The sequence below is a fragment of the Phodopus roborovskii genome, unplaced genomic scaffold (assembly GCF_943737965.1).
Source record: "Phodopus roborovskii unplaced genomic scaffold, PHOROB, whole genome shotgun sequence".
Taxonomy (NCBI): Eukaryota; Metazoa; Chordata; class Mammalia; order Rodentia; family Cricetidae; genus Phodopus; species Phodopus roborovskii.
Genome location: NW_026125052.1, coordinates 13,160,632 through 13,170,533, shown reverse-complemented (window position 1 = coordinate 13,170,533; position 9,902 = coordinate 13,160,632). Strand labels below are relative to the sequence as shown.

At 56.3% G+C, this 9,902-nt stretch overlaps 1 protein-coding gene across 1 annotated transcript in view; it reads left to right on the top strand.

Moving 5' to 3' along the window:
- Window positions 1-2,280: 2,280 nt before the first annotated feature.
- The window catches only part of Srcin1 (SRC kinase signaling inhibitor 1), a 62,090-nt gene continuing 54,468 nt past the window's right edge, over window positions 2,281-9,902 (top strand). Inside the window, exon 1 of the mRNA XM_051175341.1 lies at window positions 2,281-2,531. Within this exon, the coding sequence (XP_051031298.1) occupies window positions 2,351-2,531 (181 nt within the window). The 5' untranslated portion in view covers window positions 2,281-2,350. The remainder of the gene's footprint in view (window positions 2,532-9,902) is intronic.

Genomic DNA, 9,902 nt, shown 5'->3' with positions numbered 1-9,902 from the left:
GAATGAGAGGAGGCGGGGCAGCACCTGAGGCATCTCAGGTGGAGGCAGCTGGCAGGAGGGTTGTGCTGGGCACCATGCCAGCATATAGAAGCCGTTCTGCTTGCTTCTGCTGCATAAGGAACACCCTATGCAGGAACAGCCGCCTCCTAGCAGCAGAGCCGTCTTCAGAGGCCTCATGGGAGATGGCATCCCTGAAGGCTGATGGTCATGTTATTTGGGACCACATCGTTTCTGTTTAGACTCTCATTTCTTATCACGAGTCAACAGGGCCCCTGGGCTAGCTGTCCAAGTGTGTGTGTGTGTGTGTGTGTGTGTGTGTGTGTGTGTGTATATGGTCTTTGGAGAGTAGAGGGTGTGTGTATCAAATGAGTTCTTAGCTCTGAGATGATAAGAAATGTGAAGGATTTATCATTAAGATGTGACCTAGTGATAGAACATGTGTCCAGAATGTGTGGGCTCAGCTGAGCTGTGGTGGCACACGCCTTTAATCTCAGCACTCGGGAGGGAGAGAGAGGTGAATCTTTGTGAGCTCAAGGCTAGCCTGGCCTACAGAGCAATTTCAAGTTCCAGGACAGGTTCCAATGCTACTCAGAGAAACCCCGTCTTGAAAAACAAAAAACAAAAAACAAAAACAAAAAAAAAAAAACAAACAAACAAAAGAAAAGAAAAAGAAGAAGAAATGGTAAAGAGAAAACAAAACAAAACAACAACAACAAAAACAGAATGTACGGGCTGTGGTTCAATCCCAGCACTGAAAAAAAAACTTAAAAACAACAACAAAAGTGAGCTACATAAACTGTATCTGGTGTCCAACATCTGTGATCGCAGCACTAGGGAAACTGAGGCAGGAGGACTGTAGGTTGAAGATCAGCCTGAACTATAAAGCAAGATTGTTTCAAAAACAATTAGACAACAAAAACAAAGCAGAGCTACATTTATGAGAAACTACTTGAACCTGATGATTTTGTCTTGCCATGGAGGGCTTCCTCCAGAGCTGTCCTTGGAGCTGTCTATGATTCCTAGGTGCTGATTCCCCTACCTTTTCCCACCCAGTCTCGATCAGTGGCTTGTTGGAGAGACTACGAGTCAAGTATTAAATGCAGGAAAGAGTGCATAGAATAGGAGAGAATAGGAAAAATATCATTCCAATTGTCACCTTGGAGAGAATGCCCAGGTCCCCAGAGACTGAAAGAACCCCTGCCCTAACTTCCTGCTTCATGGGTCCCCTGCTGTCTGCTGTATGGGGATGAGTCATGGGGTGCCAGGTCTGGTCTCTGCTTCTGGTAGCCACAGGTAAGATGATAGTGGAAACAAAAGAAGCCAGGAGTCCTAGAGTCAGGCCAGCCTGGGCTTCAATTTTGCCTTGGGAGTTCTTGGATTGGGCAGTTGTCCATACTCTTTAGAATCTTCCTTCCTTTCTATTTCTTTTTGTTTCTTGAGCAAGGTCTCATCATGTATTTCTGGCTAGCCTAGAACTCACTTAGGAAGATTGGACTGGTCTAAAATTTGTGTTGATTCTTCTGCCTTTCCCTCCCAAATCTAGGATGACAAGTGTGTGCCTTTATTTCTGATATGTGGCAAATATGACAGGATTAAATTAGAGACTATGGGTAAAGTACTGGCTGATGCTCTTCTCCTTGGATGGGCATTGAACAGGGACAGGAAGACATTTTGCCCCTGGGGGTGGGTGTTCTGGTTTGGGAAGACCCCAAAGGCAGAGTGAGCAATGTGACATTTCGAAGGGAGGAGAGGTGTGTGCCAGGCTCAAGGCTTAATAGCTGTGGCCCCTCCCATACACAGGGCCGGGCTGCCTCCTGGAGCCCATCTTGGGAAGGCAGCCAGGCAGGGAGCTGGAAGGGTGCCCAGTGAGTGCCCAGAGGCCAAAAGATGGGCACCATCCAGTTGGCAGAGGGAAAAGCAGCTGGCCCAGGAGAGAAGTCGTGGTCTTAACTGCTGGGGTTGTATGCCCAGACCGTGTGTCCAGGACACAGCTCTTGGCTGTCCTCCTGAGGTGGCCAGCTGGAGCTGAGGCCCCTCCCGCTGCCTTGCCCAGCCACCTGAGTTAGTGGAACTGGAATTGATCTGTAAGGGGCATTTGGAACCTTGTCCTTAGCTGGGCATGTGGCTGGCTCAGAGGCAGGCCTGGGGGCGGGCTGAAAAGCGAGAGAGCCCAGATTAAGGCTGGGACTGGGTAGATCAAGAAGTAGGGGAACCGGTTTGTCATCTGGGCCACTTGGGGTGGGGTCTTCTCTCCTGGGCTCTGTCTGCCAGCCATTCTGCCCGGTGGACTGCAGGGAAGAGATGTGGGCACAGGTTGGCCTTTTTGTGACCACTCGAACTGCCTGTGGGAATGCCAGGGGTAAATAAAACGCACAGAGGGCTCATCCCACCTGCCCCTCTCGAAGAGAGGATTCTGAAAGGAGGAACTGACCACAAAACCCGAGGGAAGGAAGGAGGGAGAAGCCTCAGCACAAAAGGTCAACGTGAGTCTGGGCCCAAGCTGGTCATGGAAAAGTCTGCAGAATCACCAGGTAGGCTCAGTAAGGTGAACCAGGGTGGGGCGCGCCGACATGGCGCTTTAAAGGCTGCCGTGGAGGTGACAAAGGTGTCGCCAGAAGAGGCGCGAGAAGACTATCTGGAGCGTCTTACTTTGGGGTCCACTTAAGAGATGGGCAATGCCTCTTACTCGCGTGCAGTACCTGCTCGCGCCTGAGGTAGGGGCGGGAAACCGAAGTAGGGGCTAGGAGGCTGTCCAGCAGGGGGCGCCAGAGAGCTGGGTCCCTGGCCGAGTGGCGGCTCCGGAAGGGGGAGGGGTAGAGGTGAGGGGGCGCGACCCAGGAAAGGCACACTGGTATCTCGACTCTCCAGGTGTAGAGCGACTGTGGCGTTCAGAGGTCACCTTGGCTGAAGAGCGGTCCTCCTTCTCTGGTCCTCTCCCCTCCTCCTCCGCCGCGCCCGGAGTGTTTTTCTGTCCCGAGGGAGGCGTGTTAGGAGACCCAAGGAGTCACCTCCCCCGGTGCCTCTTTCGAGGCCACTCCGGGGTCAATGCATTTGTTTCTACCGGGGCTGGAGGACCGCTTAGGGTAGGGGAAGCAGGTGGAGTGGGGGGCGGAGCGTGAGTGCGCCCCGCACCCCAGTCCGGGCCGTGTGCTGCGGGATGCCGGCGTGCTGCTGGAGGGCGCGAGGAAGCGCAGTGCCCCTTCCCCTCCCCCGCTCCCCGCCACCCCCGGCGGCCCTTTGTACCATCCGGCCACACGCGCGTGCCCGCGCCGCGCGCGCTCCCGCCCGCAGTGACACACCCGCGCCGGCCGCACGCGCGCACTCGCGCGCACACACACACACACGCAGAGACACACACACTCGCTCTCGCACACTCGGTGACACGCCCGCGCGCGCGCGCACCCACACGCCCGGCCGCCGGCGCCCTCCCAAGCTGGTCCACCCCGGCCGGGCCCGCGCCCCCGGCCCGCCCGCCTGGCACCGCGCCCCGGGGCTGGGGCAGAGCGAGGAGCCCGCGAGGCGGCGAGAGGGCGAGCGCCAGGCAGGCCGGCCCGGGGCCCCCGCCCCCCGCGCCCCCGCCCGATGGGGAACGCTCCGTCCCAAGGCATGTCCCTGTCTCTCTCCTCCCTAATGTGCCTCCATGCTTAAGTGGAAGGTATTTCTGTTTTCTTTGTGTGTTTTCCCCTCGGCCGGGGGCGGGGGCGGCGGCCGGGCCCGGGAGGCGGCGGCGGCCGGCCGGGCTAGGGATGCTCCGGGCGCAGGTGTCGCGGGGGGCAGGGGACAGCTGCGCGCCGGGCTGGGGAGGACCAGGGCGAAAGAGCGCTGGGAGTCGAGAGGGTCTGGAGCTGGTGAAGCTGGAGACTGGGCGAGAAGGGCCTCTTGGTGCCCGGGGGGGGGGGAGGGGACCTGGGGTTACAATATAGGGGGGAGGGGTGGGTGAAGGGGGATGGCGAGGAGAGTGGGGGAGGGGTCCATGCGAAGTGAGACCAGGGATGTTAAGGGGGGGAAGGGAAGGGGATGGAGGGAAGAGCATCATCCCCGCCTCAGCTCTCAGAATGGGGTGCAGGCGATGGGCTTGACCCTTCGCGCCAGTCCCTCAGGGAAGCAAGGGACTGAGAGCGTTCTGGGTTTGGCTGTGTTGCCAGGATACAAGGCTGTATTCTGCACCCCACCCCCTGCACCTCGAGGCCCTAGCCCTGGAGACCTCCTAGCCTCCGCAGCAGTTTCAGAAACTGGGGACCTGCTCCCCGTTCGCCGGGAGGGTAGGGAGGGCCCTGGAGAGGGAGGGACTGAGGGAGGGGCTTCTGGATCTTAAACCCTCCCCCTGCAGAGGTAAGGGGCAAAGGAGGGCGCCCCCAGCTGGGGAGGGCGTCCGGGGTGATGAGGAGGTGGGGACTGCAGGGGGCTGGAAAAGTAGAGGGGCGGGGTTGGGGAGGGGACTCGTCGTGGCTCCCCCTCCTCACCCACGCACCCCCCTGCTACGTCAGAAGCTCCTGGGCCAGCTCCGAGTCCTGTCGGTGGGGGCAGCAGGATGCTGGTGGCAGTAGAGGGGGCCGACCGGGTGCCTCCGCAGCTCAGCTGGCAGGGCCCGGTGGGGCGTGTGTGGCTGCTGGTGCGCGCCCCCAGCCCCACGCCTCCCCATGCAGCCCTGGCAGTGCCTCCGGCGCTTTGCCCTAGCCTGGTGGGAGAGGACCGCGGAGGGTCGAGCCCGCTCTCCCAGGGAGGAGGTTGGACCAAGGGACCCTGGGGGACGAGGGGAGCCAGGTGAGCCGGATCAGCAGTGTGAGCAAGGAGGGCTGAACTGCCTTTTCCAGCCTCTCTCAAATATTTCGGGATCTGGGGCTCTTGTAGGCTCCAGCTTTGAGGGAAGTGTTGTCCCTGGTCGGGATTCTTCAGCTGCAGCCCCTCAGAAGGTGTCTGGGATAAAGATGGGAAGTGGAGAAACTGAGCAGATGTCAGGTCTGGGGACCCAAGTGTTCCTTTGGGTGGGGTTAGTGCCCCTTGGGATGGGATATTAAGATACCCTCCTCTGCCCTGGTCATCTTGGTCTGGGTGACCTTGAGCCAACTGCTTGGCTGTCTAACTCTGTGCCTCAGTTTCTCCCATTCCCTTCCCTGTGGCCGGTCTTAAAAACTGATGATGTATCTGATGGAGATAGTTACTGTAGAGACGAGAGGCTGTCATCTCTGGTGGCAGCTGGGATGGTGTTGGTTTCTAGCATGGCTGGTGTGTGTGTTTGTAAGTGGGGGGGGGTGGTTGTGGTATGTGGGCATGGGAGTCTGGTTGATTCTGGCCGGTGTGGGGGGTCACTCTGGGTAAGTGTCCAGGGTGATGCTCAGCCAGAAGGAGTGTTTTTTTTTTTTTTTTTTTTTTTTTTTTTTTTTGATAGGCTTAGAGTTGTAGTAGAGACTTAGCCTGCTGTAGAAGCAAGGGAGTGTGAGGGCTCTGGACATAGGGGAAGGGGCCTCCCTCCTAGGCTGCCTGGTACCCAGGCACCATTGGCTGCAAGTGCAAAGGCTTTGCCCTGGCTCCCTGCCACTCTGCCTTGGGGACAAGAGGGTCTTTGTCCAATACTGCCCCCCAGTCCTGCATCCTCCCTTCCTTTCCTGCAAGGCCAGCTCTCAGCACAGCCCTAGGATGGAGGCTCCATGGGTCTCCCTTCTGGCTCCTACTCTGGAGATCTGCCTAGAAGAAACAAATGTAGGCTCAGGCTGCCAGCGGGGAGAGGAGCCTCACTAAGGGTAGGGTCCCTAGAACAAACCCTCAGAGACATGCTCCTACCTCAGACTTTCCCTCTGCCTCTCTGTTCATCTCCCACTAGCACAGGAGGTCTGGGGGCTCCCTGGTTTTACTTATACAGCCACTTAAAGGTGAGTAGTGACCCACCAGAATGCGTGTCCCCTCCGAGAGTTCTCCCCTCCCTGTCCAGGGACCCACCCAAGAAAAGGGTTTAATTAGAACCATTGATTCCTTTTTGGCTGCGGGCATCGATCTTGATGGTGTGGTCAGAGCAGGGGATGGGGGAAGGGGTAGCACAGGCTCTGTCTGTCCAGTGCTAACCTTGGCATTCTCTGCCAAAACCCCAGCGCTGGAAGTCCTGAGCAGGGATAGGGCTGGGCTCTTTGGAGCTCCCCACCTGCACCCCAGATAGGTGTTGAGAGATGAAGAGCAACCCAGCTGAGGGCTGACACTGCTGGGCACTGTGCTCAGGTGAGAAGAAGGCTGGTTCACATGAATTTGACCTCGTTCGGTGAGCTGGGAGCACATCAAGAAGTGGTATGGTAGAGAGAAGGTCTGTGCTGTCATGGGGAGTCTGCAGGAATGCAGTGGCCCTCAAGTGCCCAGGCAGGTCAGGGTCCAGGGGAAAATCCCAGGCTGGCCATGAAAACATCTCTTTCGAGGAATTCTAAGTACTTATGTCTCAGCTCTGGCAAGGAGATTCATTTTCCTCCTTCATTTATATCTCTCCGGCCCAGATAGGGACAGGGCCTGCCTAGATGCTCAGCTGGACCAGATCTGGCCTGGCTTCCTGACCTCATGGCCCCTGCCTGGACCTAAAGTCCTGAGGTTGAGGCTTCTGGCATCCTTGGCTCAGGTCCCCGGAGTTGGGGGTTCTGGGGATAAGTTGTGCCCCCAGCCCGCGCCTGCTGTGGGTGGGCCAGAGCAGGTGCAGCTTCAATGAGGCACTCAGGGGCTCTTTGAAGACTCCATAGCTGGCTTCCTAGGGCCCATTTGAGCAGAGATAATAAAAATCTGGCCGTCAGCGGGTTTGAGGGCTGTACTCGCTTCCCCTTCTTTCATTCCCAGCGCTGAAAAGAGGAGATGAAGGCTTTGGATTTGGCTAGAAAGCAGCTCCTGCCCCGAGGGAGAGAGGCAGGAGGGAGGGAGGCAGGGAGGGAGGGAAGGAGGGAGAGAGGGAGGGACGACTTCTTGGCAGCCAGGATGGGCAGAGGCACAGTCCCCAACCCCAGGACTTAATACCTAGTACCTGGGCTCTAGTGTGGTCCTCCAGGCCCCTGGGACCCCACAACATCCCTCTCTGCCCTCTGTTCCCAAAGTCCCCTCTTGTCACCTCAGCCCCCCACTTCTCCGCTCTGCCAGTCTCCTACTTTACTCTCACCGCCGTCTCCCTGCCAGTGTCCCCTCTCCTCCAGAGGCCCCCTGGCTCTCTCTGGTAGCCCCTCCCCTCTGTCTGTCTGCTTTGCCCTAGCAGTGTTCCTGCTTTCTAGGATTGAGTGGAAGGTTGCTGCTGAGGGGCACAGTCGCTGAACAGCCATAGCTGCAGCCTCCCTCGGCAGGGATGGGCCAGCTGACTATTATGGGCTGTCAGGTGCTATCACTGTCAGAGTGCAGGCTGGAGCACATGCAAGGCTGTGTGTGTGTGTGTGTGTGTGTGTGTGTGTGTGTGTGTGTTGGCTCCTCCCATTCCACCCCAGGCACTTCACCTTGACATTGGGCCTCACACAGTTACCTTCTGGCATTCACCTCCACAATAGATTTTTTTTTTTTTTTTTTTTTTTTGCCCAGCCCTTCTGGTCTGGTCTCTGTACCCTAATGTCACTTCTGTACTCAGCTGTCTCTTAACCCAGGCCCATCAGACTACCTTCAGGCTCCAGGGAGGCAAGTGGGATCCAGGAAGCTGCTGGGCACCATGCCAAGCCCTGGCCACTCTCCCCTGGTTAACCCCCCAGATGACAGATGAGTATGAGAACAATACTGAGCTTGGAGCCCAGCACTCATCCTGTCTCAGGCCTGGATGTCTGTGTGACCTTGAGCAAGTCCCTTCCCTGGTCTCCTTTCTCACCTGAAATGAGGGGGCTGGCCTGGATGATCTCCAAGGTCTCTTCTGACATCCCTGCGATGTTGTGTCTCTCTTCTGGGTGATTTGCATATGCTTTGCATATATTAATAGCGCCCGATTGCAGGGGGAAGGACACCACCCACACGGGGCACAGAGTCCCGCCTATCTTTCCAGCTCCCCTCACCCATTGGTCCAACTCCCATGGCTGCAGCTTCTTAGTGGGTGGGAGCTAAGCATCCAGGAAGGTGGGTCCTGTGTTGTGAGGGGATCCTGCAGGAGTGGGCGGGAGGGTATTAGCTCCTTGTAGCCTGCAACATGGTAGGTGCTTGGTTTGGTTCATCCAGCACCTCCGACTTCAGTTCAGGCCACATTGTATATCGAGGCCAGATGTGGCCCTTCCCTCTTATTACAGACCAGGCCCTTGAACTCTGGGAATGAGAGCTGAAACTTGAGCCTCAGACCTGGAAGTCAGGAGAGAAGAGGTTATTTCCTGCCTAGCCTCAGACCGCACAGCGTGTCTGTGTATGAGAGACAGAGACACACACACACACACACTCACACACAGAGAGAGAGAGACAGAGACAGACAGACAGACACAGAGAGAGAGAGAGAGAGACAGACAGACACACACACACACACAGAGAGAGAGAGAGAGAAGAGAGAGACGAGTCCCAGAGAGAGGAGTCCCAGAGGCATCCTGGTCCACTAGCTTACAGGATTTTTACTGGTCCTGCCTTCCTGCCACCCACATGTACTCCATACCTGACACAGGGTAGAGACCTGGACCATAACCCTTTTTTCTTTGGTGGCTCCTTTCAAATACATGTCCCCTGCTACCTGGGGCAAGGCTGGGACAAAGGCTAGTGATCTAGAAGAGGTAGTATGAAACCACTTAGTTACGGTTGGCCGCTTCTGAAGGAAGGGATAAAAAGGAAAACCATCACCAAGGGCTGGGGGCGGAAGAAATGAAGCCCGCCCGTGAGAGCAGGGTCAGACTTAGTTTTAGGGAAGCACCGACCCTGAGGGCAAAATTAGTTTCTACGCATGAAATAAATGGTGAAGAATGCATGAGAAAATAGATGTAAAGTTTTAGCACAGTGCTTGGCTTGTGATTAGCAAACTGAGGTTCTAGGCAGGGCCAGAGGCTGCAAGCCCGAAGCTGGGCTGTGGAGAGGACTTGGTTGGACAATTCCTAGAAGAGCTCTTTTCCTATATTTGGGTTGCTACATCTGCCACTCTTGTGCCATGTGCAAACTGGGCGTAGGGCCAACTGCCAGGACACCCTGCCCTGGTCCTCAGTGCTGGCTGGGTGTGGAGGCAGCAAGTCTGCTCTGCTCCCCTCTCTTAGTCCCAGTATAGGACAGCTTGGGAGGAAACAATCCCACGCTGCAGCAGGAGGAATGGAGATCAGATAGAGAAAAACACTTCCCAGGATATGAAGAGGGGTCAGCGGTGTGGGCGTTCAAGCTGGTGTCCCAGCTAGGACAGGGGACTGGTCAGCATGGCATCCTCTCCCAGAGGCCAACTCTTGTGTGTGACAGAGGGGTCCTGAGTTGTGGAATACAGAAAGCAAGGAGAAGTCCTTGTTCCCTAAATAACAAGCTTAGACTGTGTCTCATCCATTGCTGTGTGACTTTGGCAACTTTGTTGCCCTCTCTGGTCCTCAGTGTCCTTGATATGAGTAAAGAAGTTGGAAATAGAGGGTTTTAAATTCTGTCAGTTGTCTAAGGTTTTTCCCCACCTCCTGTCCCCTGAGATAAGAAATGCCTTGTCACATGAAGGGTGGGAGGAATACTTCCCAGCTTCAGCTGAGCCAGAAGTGGCTCAAGGCCAAGACATTTGAGCGTGCACACATGCACATGCTGGCGGCTTACAGACAGCAAGCATCTCCTCACTCTCTGAGATATACCTTGCCTGCATCTGTGCTCCAACCTTGGGGATGGACAAGGTGGCTGGAAGCCCCTGCTGGCCCTGCACTCCATTCTATTGAGGAACCATAATCCAGCCCTTGTTTTCCTTCATGCTGCCTGTCCAGCAGGTGGCTGGCACTTAGCTACTGCTCCCAGATTTTCAGAGAAATGTGGTCAGCAGACTCGGCTAC